Source organism: Canis lupus, chromosome 21 (genome assembly GCF_048164855.1).
Source record: "Canis lupus baileyi chromosome 21, mCanLup2.hap1, whole genome shotgun sequence".
NCBI classification, from domain to species: Eukaryota; Metazoa; Chordata; class Mammalia; order Carnivora; family Canidae; genus Canis; species Canis lupus.
The window spans coordinates 49,643,759-49,662,629 of NC_132858.1; the positions used below are offsets into that span (position 1 = coordinate 49,643,759).

An 18,871-nucleotide genomic window follows, 5' to 3' on the forward strand; every position below is an offset into this window, starting at 1 on the left:
TTATCATCCAATAGTATGTCTGCTTATTATAAGCTCCATAAATTTTTTGGTTAAATACCAAAGCAAGAAACAAACTATGGGAGTGATGTCATCGAGGTAGTGGCATAGGAGATTCCACCTTCTGTCACCCCACAAAGATCCACAGTTCGCTATCCATGAACAGAAACAGCTCTAAGAAAGTTGTGGAGTCCACTTAAGAAATGTCAGCAACACAGTGAACAAAAGTCCCAAGAATAATCACACAAGGAAGACAACTTTGTTTTGGCTGCATTGTCCACTTCCCCAGGCTGACACTGCTCAGCACCAAGAGGGAACCTCCCTAGGTACAGAGAGTTCCCTTCTCTAGGAAAGGAAGAAAAGAGTGAGTGACCTCAGTCTTTCAAGGCACCAACAAAGGTAGCACTTGGATTTCACCACACCCAGACCAGCAAAGCTGAGCTGTATAGAGATAGCTAAGAACAAGGAAGAAAAGTAGGGTCAACCATAGCAACATGCAGCAAGAGCAATTGTAGTTCACAGTGACCTGCTTTCTAGACAAACCCAGCAGCTTTCACCACTGTAACAGGAACTAATGACCAGCTCAGCCGTGGCAGGACCCCTCCAGATTTTACCAGCTTTTGCCCCATAAGTATTTGTGTTTGCCAACACAAACTACCAGAGTCCCTCTTAGCTCAATCTCTACTGACTCCCAACAGAGCCTGCAAACCACTCGAGCAGCCAGCCTAGGCCTCTGCAGCTATGCAAGTGTAAGATGCCACCCTCAAGCCACATGGCTGATCTTCATCCCTGTGTATACCAAAAATTGTAATAAGAAACAAAAGTCATCATATAATTACAAAGAGGTCTATTTATCAAGAACATATAGCAACTAGATAGATGATAGATGATAGATGATAGATAGATAGATAGATAGATCTCAACACATTCCTAAACAATCAACAGGCCAAAGAAGAAATCAAAGGGGAAATTTAAAAATATTTTGAGAAAAAGGAAAATGGAAATACGACATTTCAAGACCTACAGTATGCTGCAAAAGCAGGCTTTTCTTTCTAAAGATTTTTATTTATTCATGAGAGACACTCATGGGGAGCCAGATGCAGGACTTGATCCCAGGACCCAGGATCACGCCCTGAGCCAAAGGCAGATGTTCAACCACTGAGCCACCCAGGCATCCATGCAAAAGCAGTTTTAAGAGGGAATTTTATAGTGATGAATATTTACATTAAGAAAAAAGAATGATTGAATAAACAACCTAAATTCATAGTTTAAAGAAAACAGAAAAAAAGAACTAAGCCCAAAGTTAGCAGAAAAAAAGAAATAACAAAAATCCAAGCATGAATAAATGAAGACCCCCCCAAAAAATAGAAAAGACTAATAAAATAAAGAACTAACTTTTTTGAAAGATACAATCAACAGACCTTTAGCCAGACTAAGATCAAAAGAAAGAAGACTGGAATAATAAAATCAGAAATGAAAAGAGAAGACATTCTAACTGATACTACAGAAATACAAAGGATAGTAAGTGATTAATGTGAATATTTATATACCAACAAATTTGATAACCTAGAAGAAATGGAGAAATTCCTAGAGACATACAACCCACCAAACTGAATCATGAAGAAATAAGAATCTGAACAGTTCAATAACAAGCAAGGAGATTGAATCAGTAATCTAAAACCTCCCCTCCAAAAAACCCAGGACCAGATGGTTTCATTGGTTTTTCCTATCAAATATTTAAAGAATTAACACCAGTGCTTTTCAAACTTAAAAAAATGAAGAGAAAGGAATACCTCCAAACTCATTTTACAAGGCCAGTATTACCCTGAAACCAAAGCCAGATAAGGACACTATAAGAAAGAAAACTGCAGAACAATATCTTTCATAAATATAGATGGAAAAATTCTCAACAAAATATTATCAAACAGAATTTAACAGTACCCTAAAAGGATCATACAATATGACCACGTGGGATTTATCCTTGGGATGCAAGAGTGGTTCATATATACAAATCAATCAATAAGTAAAATAAACAACATAATGAAAAATAAACATCATATGATCATGTGAATATATGCATAAAAAACATTTGATAAAATACAACATCCTTTCATGATAAAAAAAAAATACAACAAATTGGGCATAGAAGGAACATAACTCAGTATAATAAAGGCTGTATATTCCAAGCCCAGAGTGAAAGCCCAATGGTGAAAAGTTGAAAGCTTTCTTCTTTACTATCAAGAATAATACAAGGGTTCCCCCTTCTGACCTATCCTGGTCAGCGCGGTATTGGAAGTCCTAGCCAGAGTAATCAGGCAAGAAAATGGAATGAATACATCTTAATTGTAAAGGAAAAAGTAAAATTGTCTTTGTTTGCAAATGATATGACCTTTTTTAAAAAAAATACGGTGTTGTATATAGAAAATCCTGAAGACCACGAGAAATCCTGAAGGCCATGAGAAAACTGTTGAAACTAATCAGCGAATTCAGTAAAGTTGGAGGATACAAAATCAACATATGGAAATTGGTTGTTTCCACATACTATCAGAAAATATCAAAGAAATAAAGAGAAAAATCCCATTTGCAATACTATCAAAAACAATTAAATACTTAGAAATACATTCAACCAAGGAAGTAAAGTCTGTACATTGAAAGGTATTAGGCTTGGATGAAAGGAATTAAAGAAAACACCAAAAAAATAGATATTCTATGTTCATGGAGCAAAGAATTAATACCATTAAATGTTTATAACTACCCAAAGCAACGTATAGATTCAGTGCAATATTTTTCAAAATTCCAATAAACCCTAAAATTTGTATGGAGTCACAAAAGACCCTAGTCAAAGATATCCTGAAAAAGAACAAAGCTAGAGATATTACACTTCGTGATTTTAAACCATACTGCAAAGCTATAGTCATCAGGCCAAGATGGTACTGGAAACATAGAAACATAGACCAATGGAAAAGAAACAAGAGCCCAGACATAAATCCTTATATCTATAGTCAATGAATATTTGACAAGGAAGTCAAGAATACTCAATGTGGAAAGGACTGTGTCTTCAATAAATGGTATTAGGGAAACTGGATAATCACATGTAGAAAAATGAAGTAGACCTTTATCTCATTCCATTCACAAAAATTAACTCAAAATGGATTAAAACCTGAAGTGAAATACCTGAAACCATACAACTCCTCAAAGAAAACAGAAAAATTTCCTTGACGTTGGTCTTGGCAATGATATGCTGGATATGACACCAAAGGCACAAGCAACAAAGCAAAAATTAATAAGTGAGACATCAAACTAAAAACTTGTGCACGGCAAAAGAACCAATCAACAAAATGAAAAGATAACCTACAGAGTGGGAAAAAGTGTTTGCAAATCATGTATCTGATAAGGTGTCAATATGCAAACTATATATAAAGAACTAATAGAACTCAATAGCCAAAAACCAAACAATCCAATTTAAAAATGGGCAGAGGATCTGAATAGACATTTCTCCAAAGAAGACATACAGATAGGCAACAAACACATGAAAAGATGCACAACATCACTCATCAACAGGGAAACATAAATCAAAACCACAGTGAATTATCACCTCACAGCTATTAAAATGGCCATCAAAAAGATAAGAGAAAATGCTGGTGAGGATGTGGAGAAACAGGAATCCTTGTGCACTGTTGGCTGGAATGTAAATTGATGCAGCCACTCTGGAAAGCAGTATAGAGGCTCCTCAAAAATTTTTTAAAAAAGGGGATCCCTGGGTGGCTCAGTGGTTCAGTGCCTGCCTTGGCCCAGGGCGTGATCCTGGGGACCCGGGATCGAGTCCCACATCGGGCTCCCTGCATGGAGCCTGCTTCTCCCTCTGCCTATGTCTCTGCCTCTCTCTCTCTCTCTATGTCTATCATGAATAAATAAATAAAATCTTTTAAAAAATTAAAAAAGAATTTCCATATACTCCAACAATCCCACTTCTGGTATATATCCAAAAATATGAAAACGGGGCCTTGAAGAGATATGTGCACTGCCATGTTCATTGCCACATTATTCAGAGCAGCCAAACTGTGGGAACAACCTAAGTGTTCATCAATGAGTGAACAGGTCAAGAAAATATGATATATGTGTATGTATATATGTGTGTGTATATATATGAGATTATTCAGCCATAAGAAAGAAGGAAATCCTGCCATTTGCAACAACAACATGGAGGGATCTTGAGAGCATTGTGTTAAGTGAGATAAGTCAGACGAGAAAGACAGATACTATATGGTATCACTTGCATGTGGAATCTAAAAGAGCTAAAATCATGGAAACAGAGAGTAGGAGAGTAGTGGTTACCGTGGGTGGAGAGTGGAGGGATGATGGGGAGATTTTGGTCGAAGGGCACAACTTTCATTATAAGATAAATTAAATTCTGAGGATCTGATGTTGAGCATGATGATTATAGTTAATAATACTATATTATTGTGGCCATTGCTGCTAGAAACATCGGGGTGCAGGTGTCCCGGCGTTTCACTGCATCTGTATCTTTGGGGTAAATCCCCAACAGTGCAATTGCTGGGTCATAGGGCAGGTCTATTTTTAACTCTTTGAGGAACCTCCACACAGTTTTCCAGAGTAGCTGCACCAGTTCACATTCCCACCAACAGTGCAGGAGGGTTCCCTTTTCTCCGCATCCTCTCCAACATTTGTGGCTTCCTGCCTTGTTAATTTTCCCCATTCTCACTGGTGTGAGGTGGGATCTCATTGTGGTTTTGATTTGTATTTCCCTGATGGCAAGTGATACAGAGCATTTTCTCATGTGCATGTTGGCCATGTCTATGTCTTCCTCTGTGAGATTTCTCTTCATGTCTTTTGCCCATTTCACGATTGTATTGTTTGTTTCTTTGGTGTTGAGTTTAATAAGTTCTTTATAGAACTTGGAAACTAGCCCTTTATCTGATACGTTATTTGCAAATATCTTCTCCCATTCTGTAGGTTGTCTTGTAGTTTTGTTGACTGTATCCTTTGCTGTGCAAAAGCTTCTTATCTTGATGAAGTCCCAATAGTTCATTTTTGCTTTTGTTTCTTTTGCCTTCGTGATGTATCTTGCAAGAAGTTACTGTGGCCAAGTTCAAAAAGGGTGTTGCCTGTGTTCTCCTCCAGGATTTTGATGGAATCTTGTCTCACATTTAGATCTTTCATCCATTTTGAGTTTATCATTGTATCTGGTGAAAGGGAGTGGTCTAGTTTCATTCTTCTGCATGTGGATGTCCAATTTTCCCAGCACCATTTATTGAAGAGACTGTCTTTCTTCCAATGGATAGTCTTTCCTCCTTTATCGAATATTAGTTGACCATAAAGTTCAGGGTCCACTTCTGGGTTCTCTATTCTGTTCCATTGATCAATAGCCAAACTGTAGAAGGAGCCTTGGTGTCCATCAAAAGATGAATGGATAAAGAAGATGTGGTTTATGTATACAATGGAATATTACTCAGCCATTAGAAATGACAAATACCCACCATTTGCTTCAACGTTGGTGGAACTGGAGGGTATTATGCTGAGTGAAGTAAGTCAGTCGGAGAAGGACAAACATTATATGTTCTCATTCATTTGGGGAATATAAATAATAGCGAAAGGGAATATAAGGGAAGGGAGAAGAAGTGTGTGGGAAATATCAGAAAGGGAGACAGAACATAAAGACTCCTAACTCTGGGAAACGAACTAGGGGTGGTGGAAGGGGAGGAGGGCGGGGGGTGGGGGTGAATGGGTGACGGGCACTGAGGGGGGCACTTGACAGGATGAGCACTGGGTGTTATTCTGTAAGTTGGCAAATTGAACAACAATAAAAAATAAATTTATTATAAAAAAAAAAAATACTATATTATGAACTTGAAAGTTACTGAGAGTAGATCTTAAATGTTCTCACCACAAAAATGAAATAGAAGTTATAGGACATGATGGAGGTGTTATCTAACACTGTGATTGTAATCATTTTGCAGTATATACGTGTATCAGACCAGCACATTGTACTACTTAAGCTTATAATGTTATGTTATATGTCATGTTATATGTCAATTATATCTCAAAGCTAGGGGAAAAAATAATTTGACAGGGTTTCAACAAGAACAAACAACTGTGGCATATACAATGGATTATTCAGGCATAAAAAGGATTAATATGCTGATGGATGTTGCCACAGGGGCAAACCGTGTGATGGCTAATTTTATGTGTCAACTTGACAGGGACACAGGGTGCCCTGATGTTTGGTCAAACATTATTCTGGGTTTTCCTGTGAGGGTACTTTTGGATGAGCTTAACATTTCTATTGATAGACTGAAGCAGATAGCCCTCCCTGATGTCCATGGGCCTCATTCTATGAACTGAAGACTGGAAGAGAACAAAAATCCTAACCTCCTCCTATCTAACTGCCTTCTAGCTGGGATGTCAGTTTTTCCCTGCCTTTGGTCTCAGACTGAATCATCAGCTCTTCCTGGGTCTCGAGGCTGCTGGCTTTCAGACTGGAACTTCTCCCATCAGCTCTCTTGAGTCTCTAGCTTGCTGACTGCAGATGTTAGATTTGTAAACTTCCATAAATATGTGACCCAATTCCTTATTATATGTATGCGTATACACACACACACATACACACACACACACCCTATTGGTTCTGTTTTTCTGGAAAACCCTGATTCATACGAACTTCAAAAGCATTACACTAAGTGAAAGAATCCAATCACAAAAGACCATATATTGTATGATTCCAGTTATATGAAATATCAAAAACATGTAAGTCCATGGAGATAGCAAACTGGAGGCTTCCTGGGGAGGAGAGGAGGATGAGAAGAAACTGCTTACTGGGCATAAGGTATAAGGTTTTACTTGGAGTCCTTGAAACGTTTAAGAACTAGATAGAAGGGTGGTTGAACAACACTGTGAATATTAAAAGCTACTGAATTGTTCCATTTAAAATGGTCAATTTTGGGGCACCTGGGTGGCTCAGTCATTGAGCATCTGTCTTTGGCTCAGGTGGTGATCCCAGGGGCCCGGGATCGAGTCCTACATTGGGCTTCTTCCTCTGCCTATGTGTCTGCCTCTCTGTGTGTTTCCCTCATGAATAAATAAATAGTCTTTATCCATATGGACATAAATGCATACTCGCATATACACACATACATATACATACACATCAGAGCAAGGATTCAAAAGCTTTCAGGGAGTCAACTGGTACCACATGTTATGGAATCTAAAATGCTATGGCTATTAAGATGCATCATTGATATTCATTCCACCAAGCTGGAAAAAGCTTTCCAATTGTAATTATGAGATGCATCAATGATTAGCCACATCCTGATTTCACAGCATTAACATGGAAAGCAATGAGTGTCTTATAGGATTGGTGAAGGCGGCTCCAGAGAGGAGGCCTGGGAAGATATGGTATTGCTGCTTTTCAGTTTCAGTTGCTTGCTGCTGGATATTCTGAAAAAAGTCTGAAACCCAAATTTTAAATAAATACTTTGATTTTTAAAAATATGTTGGAAACTAATTCTTTAAAAAAACTCAATTGCAGGGCACCTGGGTGGCTCAGTGGTTGAGCATCTGCCTTTGGCTCAGGTCGTGATCCCAGGGTCCTAGGCCTTCCTAGGAGTGGGGATCTTCCTGTGGGGAGTCTGCTTCCCTCTCTGCCTATGTCTCTAGCTCTCTCTCTGTGTCTCATGAATAAATAAAATCTATAAAAATAATAATAAAATAAAATTCAATTGTTGGTTAAAGAAAACATGTCATGGGGCCATATAGCCTGCAGCATCACCTGTGCCCAGTGAGGGCAAGAGTGCCTTTTGCAGGTTGAACCAGGCAACAGTGATCACTTCACAGAGAACAGAGAGTAGAGCGAAGAACCCATCACAGACTGAGGAACCAACTGGCTAGGTGGTTGTTATCCAGGTAAGGAAGTGAGATCTGCAGAGAATTGGATTGTTTGTCCCTAATCGGTACAAGGCTTGAGCAGTGGGCATGGGGCCTGCATGGGCCAAGGTATCACAGAACTTGCTTCTGGTGCTTGGAAGTTAGTTTGAGATAAGAGTTGCAGACAAATCTAAGATGTTTTTCTATTACCATTTGAAAGAAGTAGACACAAGACTGATGCTTTTCCAAGTGTGGTCTCCCCAACAGCATTAGCCTCATCTGAAACTTGGTAGAAATGCAGACTCGTGGGCCTTCCTCAAACCTACTGAATCAGACCTTTTGAGATGAGGCCTGGCAATCTATAGTTTATCAAGCTCTGCAGGTGAGTCTGATGCCTGGGACCTCAGGGACCTCAGCCCCAGAACAAACAGAATGACTCAACTATGTCTTAGAATTTGGGAGAGTTTGTTATACCCCTATTTTCAGAACAGTCTGCACTACACAAGAAACTATGTCTTAAAAAGTAGCTAGAAAATGTACACCTGGGAGGCTCAATGGTTGAGAGTCTGGTTTGGCTTAGGGTGTGATACTGGGGTCCTAGGATCGAGTCCTGTATCAGGCTCCCTGTGAGGAGCCCGCTTCTCCCTCTGCCTCTGTCTCTGCCACTCTCTGTGTGTCTGTCATGAATAAATAATTAAAACCTTTCAAAAAATAGCTAGAAAAACTAAAAATCATCAGGGAACACCCAGGATTTGCTTACTTCCAGCCAGCATTCTCATTGGTGCGGTGCTTCTTACAGTCTCCTCACTTTCTTCATCGAGAGCCAAATGCCTAGCCTGTCACACAGGGCAGCCCTTTGCCCCAAACACATTTGCTCCTGGCTAATATCCTCAATCTTGTATCGCCCAAAGTAGTCAGAGAAAGAAGATCATCCCTAAATAACTAACATGTTTTGTTCAATTCACACAGTGAAAACTAGGAGAAATCCCTCATTTTTCCAACCCTTCTCTTTTTGCCCATAGTGTTTAGCAGTAGAGCCCTGAGATTAGGAAGCCCATGTCTTGCCATCAAGGCAATGAAGTAGGAGCAGTGAAGACTCTGGAAGCTGGCTTGGTGACAGCAACATCAGAAGGCAGAGAGAAACAGAGAGAATAGGAACAGATTGAGAGATGAGCCACCAGCCTGGGTCTGAAGAAATGGCCTCATGGGGTTGACAGACTGTGGCAGGTTCTGCAACTCATTCTATTCAAGTCAGAGGAACCAAAGATTGATTCATCCCAGGTGAATTTTGGGAAGTCAACAAATTGTTCTGAGCTCAGTTTTCATATTTGTGAACTGGTGGTGAGTGAATGATGCGTCATTTGCAAACCGTTAAAAGAGTGTGTCTGGAAGAACTGGCTCTGTGCTTGGCACATAATCAGGTTTCATTGCTGTTACTTGTCTCTTGCCCCCTTCCAAGGGCCTTGTAAGTCTTCCACCACAGGTGTCCCTTTGGCTTGGGCCAATTGCGTGGGATGTGGCTGTTAAAATTTAATGTGTTATTCTTTTATGCCCCTAAAGATGACTTTGCACTTTAGGTTTATGGACCTTTCTGCTGGAGAACTTGAAATGAGTTGCTTAACCACCAAATAATTGTATTATGAGGGTTCAATGGAGCAAATATACTCAAAAGTGCTCTATAAATATTTCTAGTATGTTTCTCTGTTTATTATTTGCATGTTTGGATACTTCAGAGCTTTGGTGGAAGGAATGGAACTTGGGACTTGGATTTGTTTGATATTTTTTGATGTTTTTTAAGGTGACTTGGAAGCGTATCAGATTATTTGCTAGATTTTACTTGGAGGCAAAAGATATTGAACTGTGCAGGAATCACTGATCTCTGATCTAAAACGGAACCTGTAATTCCCTGCTCTCGGCTACTAATATGCCACAGCTTGGACATTTTATTATCTGTAGTGGAGTGTTAGTTTGGCACCTGATTTTTAGTTTAGATGCACGTTATCAATCTATGGAGCCCAACACTTTTCATTTATAGGAAAATCAGAGTTATCTGGGCTAGGTAAATAAACAAAGGTTCAGTGAAGTCATGAATCTCAATTTCTGACATCATTGTTGGTTTAATTGTTCTGTAACTAAACAAACCCTGTCAGCATTTTTAGGGTGAAGAGTCATTCTACAATGATTTGAGAATAATTGTGGATGTACAAATGGAGTTAATGCATCAGAATTGGGCATAATGCGGCCACACCCCTGTTGGAAATGCCGGGTGTGCTACATGGAGCTTTTCCAGCTTTTACTTGAGGAAGAAAAGCCAGGTCTGGGATGTTCAGAGAAACAACTGAGTCGCCTTTGACATGCAAGAGGGTTCTTTGAAAATTCCTTTTTTACCTCAAAATACACACCTATTTTGTATTCAACTCTAAGTCTCTTCATATATGTCTTTAGATTAGTTTTGGCCTAAATTTTGAGTACAGTGGATGCTCCATGACAGGCACCCTAGCCCCCGGGCACACCTGCCTACTGCTGGGAAGGAGAGTGCACCTGTCTGAGAAAACTCAGTGTCCTCAGAGACTGGAAGATGGAGGATGCAGGCCAACATGCTTATGTGACCGTGTGTTTGAGGCACATGTGTTTCCAGCAAACAGCCTCATCTTCATGAGGTGGTACCATGAAAAGAAAAGTAGAGTCTAAAAAACATGGCAGCGTTAAGGTGGACGGGGCCTAGTCCTCACAGCTACACATCTTCGTACCACTGAAGCAGGAGGTCCCCTGCCAGGGCAAAAAGGCCTGATCTCCACTCTATTTTTTACTGAATTGTACTTTGGGAGTATGCAACAGTGGTGTGGATTCATACTTGTAACCCTTCAAGCAGGTGGACATAAAGAGAAAATGAGAATGGGAGTAGGAGAGATACATCAGAATTAACCCCAGAGCCCTTAATTCAATGCCAAGGGCCTTCTCAGTATCCTACGGGATCTTTACACACCACCAACAGATCCGGCTTTGAATCTGTGAAGCCATTTGCCAAGCAGGCTTTGTTGTGGAAACATTTGTGTATGAAACAAACAGTGAAACTACCAGGGCTGCATCTGAGAGGGGATCTCAGGACCCAGCACCAACTGGTTAGAGTAACAGTGAGGCATCAGACCCGAGGAAGAGCACAGGGAAGTAAGAGAACCTGTGGACCTGAGAAGATGAGCAGTCTGGTAATGCGCCTCATCATCACCTGTGTTGGAGGCTGAACTATCCTGCTGAGTCTTCACACTGTCTTCCCAGTCAACAAATGGTAGGGTGTTTGTTACCTCAGACTTGCCCCTGGAACTCACCTCAAGCAAGAAGTCAGGATGCAGAACCTTCCTGAGACAGACAAACCTCTTTACTTCCTGGAAAATGTTTACCCCAGCTGCTATTGCCTGCCTGTTCGTATCATCAACGTGGTGCCAAGATGACTTTGTAAATAATGTTAGCAGAAAGCCATGAGTGAAGTAGACTTCTATGGAGTTTTAGATGTGTGTCTCGCCTTTGAGCTTAGTAGCTTCTGAAAAATACACATTTCTCTTTTTGTCTATATGTCTCTTTTTGAGGCCATAAACATGAAGATCCTTTTTATAAATACCCTGGACAGCAGAGGAATATTTAAATATGAAGAAGCAAAATATGCATGCTTTAAACATGAAGGAACGCACATACTATTCTTTGTTATAATTGCATGTTTAAGCTCATGTTAGCCTATTATGAAATGCATAGTTTAATCCTACACTTTTTGAAATTGGAATCCACATATTTTAGACTTATAATTCTACAAATTTATATTAAAAGTATAGTTTTTGTTGTGTCTTCAAGGAATTTATATTCTGATAAGATAAACTAGATGTTGGTACCTTTAAACTAGAATTAGGAAGACAATTGTCATTGTCCTACTTAGGTCGGTACAGCAATATAAGGGGTGTGGCCAGCCTGCCAAGAGCTCCTAAGGCCTTTGTCTGCACACAGGTCTGACAAAGAAGAAAAATATATGACATTAAGGAATTTTGATTTATGCCTATATGTATAGGCCACTTTAAGAGTCAAGAGAGTGGTCCAGCCTGAGGATGCAGTTTCTGAGCTGTTTGTTGACCTCTGTTGCCCTGTGTCATCCAGGCAATGTGAAGAACAAACATAGGGTAGGAAGGATCAGGCTTTCCAAATTGAAGGAAATAATGCCTTGGAACCAGCTCACATTCCCAATTCACAAATCGCAGGCCATGTCTTCCTCTGATTCTTTATTATCCAATGAGACTCTTAGAGAACAGACCTGTCTCTTACCTCACTTGATGCCGAGATCCATTCCATATGCCCCTGCTAAGCAGCCCAACAGCCCTGAGATGCACCTTACATTTGGGTCTGAAGGCAGGCATACTGAGGAGATTTGCACATAAGCTGCAGCCAAGCATATAGGCACACCAGGGGCACCAGCTTCAATGTGCGGAGGTATTCTTAAAATCTCTTTGTACTCTCCTGGGCCAAAGCTGTAGCCCTAGTGATGCCCAGTCATTACACTCAAGTCTTATAAAGGTAACTTGATGGTAACATCCAATCACAGTCTTATAGCATCAAGGCTACTGAAAGGCAGTAGAAAGAGAAACAAGCCACGCAACCTACAACAAATAGACTGAGCTAGAGGTCATCAAGTTTTCTATTTTTTTCCTTCTGTGGTACAGATTATCTTCTAAAAAGTAGACACTGTATGAATTTGCTTAATACTTTGATTTTTAAAATTATTTTCTGCAAATGCAATGTATCAAACAGTAAATCTGCTTTGAATAAATGTTCAGAATCATTACTGAACAGAACTTTCCTAGAGGAAAATGTAAGCAAGGACTCCAGCTGTTCTGTTTAATACATTAGCAGATAGATATGTATTGAGCAATGAGGGAAAATAAAACATTTTAGCAACCTGGATTTCAAATACCTACTAGACTTACAGATAACCCATGTAACAATTATGTTCTGAAATTTCCCAGGAAAGCAATTAAATAAGAGAGACCTCAGAGTAGTTTCTTAATACTATGCTCAGGCTCTTCCTTAATACATAAGATTTCCTGGAAATCCCTAGATAATAATACAGATCAGAAGAAATGGAGGTACAGCAGTTTAATAGTAATCTTTGCTAAATGGAAACACATTATAATTACAAGAGTAAACATCTATTGACCTATCCTTCTATTGCCTTAGGGTCTGCTTTAATAAATACTTTTTGCAAATTTGAATGTGAAAAGATGTTGTTTACATAAGTAGTTACAATGAGCCTCTAATATTACAGTAATTGTGTTTGTTGATTTCCATTACTCTGAAAAATACCCTTCATCCCCACTATAGCAGATCCTCTATTACTGGGAAAGATGTTAGATTGCTAGAAGCTTGTTTTAATCAATAGTAGCCTAATAAAATCACAACACTGTTGTGTTTGTAAACTGTAGTTGGAAAAATAACTGTGATTAAGCATGTTTGTTTTGCAGTGTGAGTATCTATTTCAATGCTTGTTTCGCTTGTCTCCCATTTTCCTTCTTCTTACAGATTTTTAAAAGCATTGGCTCTGATGAGACTGTCCAAGGGCAAGGAAGTCGGAGGCTGATCAGCTTTTCTCTCTCAGGTATGTTTTGCTCACCTGAAGGCCCTGTGGAGACAATATGAAGGTCAACCGGCAGTCAGGAGACCTACTTCAATTTGACTCTTACCTACATAGAGGTTACTGCACCTCTATATGCCTCAATTGCTCATCTGTAAAAAAAAATTAAAAATATCTGCTCCATTTTCCTTGACCTCATAAAGATATTGAAGTAATAGATGCTAAATTTGAGATGATGAGAAGAAAAGCTGTAATTTTACTTTGCCTCCATCGTCACTAGCATTATCTAGAACTTTATTAAGTGGAGATAGGGGAAAGCCTGGGGAGGGAAGCAGCCAGCAGACTCCTTGTCTAAATGAAATTTCACATGAAGTTCAATTGGTAAAACAGATAAGAATTAAGCTGCTCATAAAAGTACATTTGTGGAAAAGTTAGTGATATCCAAATAAATAAATAATTTAGTTAATAGTATTTAGTTGAGTGATCTAATTTCTTAGCTTTCATAATGGACCATAGTTCTGTAATAAATTAACAATGAGGCAAACTGGATAAAATTATGTGGAAAATCTTTGTACTATCTCTGCAACTCTTCTGTAAATCTAGAATAATTCAAAAATTAAAAGTATATATATATTTAAAAAAGTAAGTTACCCTACCTAAAATGATATACAAAGCTCAGAGCCCTATATACTAAATTCTATCCTAAGCAATGTTTGAGGAGACATGATGGCATGAAGCTCTAGGACTCCAAAGAACACAGTTGGAAAACTTTGCTTGCCTTTGCTTGTTGTCAAACCAATAAATGTTGCAGGCCACGAATGTCAGAGATCTAAGACCACAGACATGAAATACATGAGTGTCCTTGGAAGACAGTCAGTCAACTGGCATTTTCATGTTAAATGAGCCCTGATAAAAAATGTATGCCTAAAGTTCCATTGGTAAGCAATTACAGCAAGATTGCAGGATACAAGATTAATGCAAAAAAGTCAATTGCTTTTCTGTATGCCAGCCATGAACAAATGGATTTTGAAATTAAACACACAATGCCTTTTTATATTAGTACCCCCCAAAATTAAATACTTTGATATAAACCTAACAAAATATGTACAAGGTCTGTATGAGGAAAACTACAAAACTGATGAATAAAATTAAAGAACTAAAGAATGGAAAGATATGCCATGCTGATAGAGTAAAAGACTCAGTATTGTCAAGATTTCGATTTTTTTATAGAATCATTACAATCCCAATTAAAACGCCAGTAAGGCATTTTGTGGATATTGATTAAATGACTCTAAAATTTATAGAGAGAGGGAAAAGACTCAGAATAACCAACATAATATTGAAGGAGCAGATTGAAGCTGGAGAGCTTACCTCCTCAACATCAAGACTTACCACAATCCTGGTAATCAAGACAGTCATATTGGTGAAAGAATAGACAAATAGATCAATGGAACAGAATAGAATATCCAGAAATAGATCCACATAAATTTAGTCAACTGATCATTGACAAAGGAACAATGGCAATACAGTAGAACAGACAGTCTTTTCAACAAATGGTACTAGAACTACTGGATATCTACATGCAAAAAAAAAAAAAATAAGAATCTGTATCCAGAACTTATATCCTTTACAAAAATCAACTCAACCTACTAAAAAACTGTTAGAACTAATAAATTCTGTAAAGTTGCAGGATACAAAATCAAAATACAAAAATCTGCTGTGTTTTTGTACTAATAATGAACTCTCAGGAAGAGAAATTAAGAAAACAATCTCATTTACAATTGTATCAAAAAGACTAAAATACCTAGGAATAAATGGTAACCAAGGAAAGAAATACCTATACACTGAAAACAAGGAAAAAATGATGAAAGAAATTGAAGAAGACACAAATAAATGGGAAGATAGTCCATGCTCATGGATGAGAAGAATTAAGATAAGTAAAATGCCCATACTACTCAGAGCAATCTACACATTCAATGCAATCTCTGTTGATATTCCAATGGCACTTTTCACAGAAATAGAACAAAAAATTCTAATTTGTATGGAACTACAAAAGATCCCAAATAACCAAAGAAATCTGAAGAAAGAAGAACAAAGTTGGAGGAATCATGATTCCTGATTTCAAGCTATATTATAAAAAAAATATATATATATATATAGCAATCAAAATGTAAGATATTGACATAAAAACAAGACACATAGATCAAAGGATTCAAAGGAACAGAATACAGAGTCCAGAAATAAACGTACTCTTTTATGGCCATTTAATTTACAACAAGGAGCCAAGAACATACAATGGGAAAAAGACAGTCTATTCAATAAAAGATGCTGGGAAAACAGAACAGCCACATACAAAAGAATGAAACTAGACCACTATATTACACCATACACACACACACAAAAAAAAAAAAAAACTCAAAATGTATTAAAGACTTGAACATAAGACTTGAAATCACAAAACTTTTAGAAGAAAACATAGGCAGTAAGCTCCTTGACATCAGTATTGGTGGTGATATTTTTTTGGATTTGACACCAAAAAGGCAACAAAAGCAAAAATAAATAAATGGAATTACATCAAACTAAGAAGCTTCTGCACAGCAAACTGTCGACAAAATGAAAAGGAGTAAGAGAAAATAGTTGCAAATTATATCTCTGAAATATCCAAAATATATAAAGGAACTCATGCAACTCAGAAAAAAATCTGACTGAAGAATGTGCAGAAGATCTGAATAGACATCTCACCAAAGACATACAGATGGCCAATAAATACACAAAAGATGCTCAGTATCACTCATCATAAGTGAAGTGCAAATCTAAACCACAATGAGATATCCTCCCACACTGTTAGAATGGCTAGTATCAAAAAGACAAGAGAAAAGAAGTGTTAGTGAGGAGGTAGAGAAAGGGAACCCTCGTGCACTGTTGGTGGGAACATAAATTAGTGCAGCCACTATGGAAAGCAGTATGAGGGTTCCTCAAAAAAATTAAAAATAGAACTACCATAAGATTCAGCAATTCCACTTCTAGGTATTAATCCAAAGAAAATGAAAACACTAACTCAAAAAGATATATGCACCCCCCACATTCATTGAGGCATTATTTACTATCCCCAAAACATAGAAGCAACCTAAATGTCCACTGCTGGATGAATAGATAAAGAAAATGTGGTATATGCATACAATACAATGATACTCAGCTATAAAAAAAAGAGTGAAATCTTGCTGTTGGTGACAACATGGATGGAGGGCATTATGCTAAGTGAAATAAGTCGGACCGAGAAATACAAATACCATATGATCTCACTTATATGTGGAATCTGAAAAAAAATCAAGCTCATGGATACAGAGAACAGATTGGTGGGGGCTGGACAAAATGGGTGACAGGTGTTTAAAAGATATAAACTTCCAGTTGTAAAACAAATGAGTCATGTGGGTGTAATGTAGAGCATGGTGACTAAAGTTAATAATAACTGCATTGTATATTTGAAACTGAAGAGAGTAGATCTTAAAGTTTTCATCAGAAGAAAAGTTATAATGATGTATGGTGATGGCTGTTAACTAGACTTATTTGGTAATTGTTTTTGCATTACATACATATATAATACAAGTATATAAATCATTATGTTGTACATCTGAAACTAATATGATCTTATATGTCAATTATATCTCAATTTTAAAAAATAACTCAGAATGGATCGGACTTCTGTATAACATGCAAAACTGCAAAACTTCTTGAAGGTATCAGGAGAAAACTTACATGACTTTGGATATGGCAATGGTTTTTTAGCTACAACACTGAAGATGCGGTACATGAAAGAAATAATTGATAAAGGATGAACTTTGTTAGAATTAAAACTTCTGAGCTACAAAAACAATGTCAGGAGAATGGGAAGATAAGCTACACTGGGAAAAAAATACTTGCAAAACATTAACCTGTTAAAGGAACATTATCCAATATACAAATAACTCTTAAAATTCAATATGAAAACAAACAAGTCAATTTAAAAAATGGGCCAAAGATCTTGGCAGACATCTCACCAAAAAATATAGAGATGACAAAGAATCATATGAAAAGATGCTCCATATCATATGTCACCAGGGAAATGCAAGTTAAAACAACAATGAAATACCACCACATACCTATTAGAATGGCCAAAATTCAGAAAACCGACAACACCAAATGCTGGCAAGAATGTAGAACAATGAGAACTCTCATTGGTTGCTGGTGGGAATGCAAAATGGTACAACCACTTTCAAAGACAGTTTGGTGATTTGTTATAAAACTAAACATACTCTTACCATAGAATCCAGTGATTGCACTTTGTGGTATTTACCCACATGAGGTAAAAACTTAAGTCTGTACAAAACCTGCACACAGATGCTTATAGCAGCTTTATTCATAATTGCCATAACTTGGAAGCAACCAAGATGTTCTTCAGTAGGTGAATGGAAGAATGATATGGATGCAGATAATGGATTGATGTTCATTGCTAAAAGGAAATGACCTGTCAAGCCAGAAAAAAACATGGAGGAATCTTAAATGCGTATTACTGAGTGAAAAAAAAAAAAAGCCAATCTGAAAAGGCTACATGCTGTATGGTTCCAACTATATGACACTGTGGGAAGGGCAAAACTGTGAAGTCAGGAGATCAGTGGTTGCCTGGGGGTGGGGCTAGGGGAGGAGACAGGGGAGGCAGAGCATAGAGGATTTTTAGGGCAGTGAGAAATATTCTGTATAAACTTTAATAATGGATACATTTGTCAAAACCCATAAATGTACACCACCAAGAGTGAACACTAATGTAAACTATGGACTTTGAGCAATAATGATGTCATTATAGGTTCACCAGTGGTAACATATGTACCCCTCTAGTGGGGATGTTGGTAATGGGGGGGCTCTACATATGTGAGGCAAGAAGTATGCGGGAAAATTTGTACTCCCTCTTAATTTTGCTGTGAACCTACAACTCCCCCCTCAAAGTCTTTAAAAAAAAAATCAGTTGACAACATTAGCATGTGTCTAAGTTAAAAAGCAAAAGGAAGAAGAAACTCAGTACTTTTGTTACTAAGGCAGAAAGCCAACCACTTCCAACTTGCCATTCTTATGTCCCTGTTGAAATGCTTGAGAAAAACAATTATTTGTACAAACCTGCAGAAACAGCAGGAGCCTGTAAAACTATTCAACTACCTTCCAGAAACCAAGAGGAAATTTCATTAACCAGAGCTCAGTGAAATCCTGAAGCCTGAGAGGGATGCCATGCAGGATGGGCAGCATGGGGCTGGGGAAGGAGACAAAATCTCTTGTTAATTGGTTCCCATTTTGGTCCTGCCATGCAGACATGGGATGATAGACCTACTGTATTCATTGTGAAACTATAGCCCTTGG

The 18,871-nt window shown here is 38.1% G+C and overlaps 1 protein-coding gene across 6 annotated transcripts in view; it reads left to right on the top strand.

The window, feature by feature from the left end:
- Nucleotides 1–18,871, top strand: part of HECW1 (HECT, C2 and WW domain containing E3 ubiquitin protein ligase 1) — a 441,224-nt gene that overhangs the window by 272,235 nt on the left and 150,118 nt on the right. For all 6 annotated transcript variants that reach the window (XM_072791661.1, XM_072791659.1, XM_072791663.1 and 3 more), the window contains one exon: nt 13,435–13,510. In XM_072791661.1, coding sequence (XP_072647762.1) covers nt 13,435–13,510 — 76 coding nt within the window. The remainder of the gene's footprint in view (nt 1–13,434; nt 13,511–18,871) is intronic.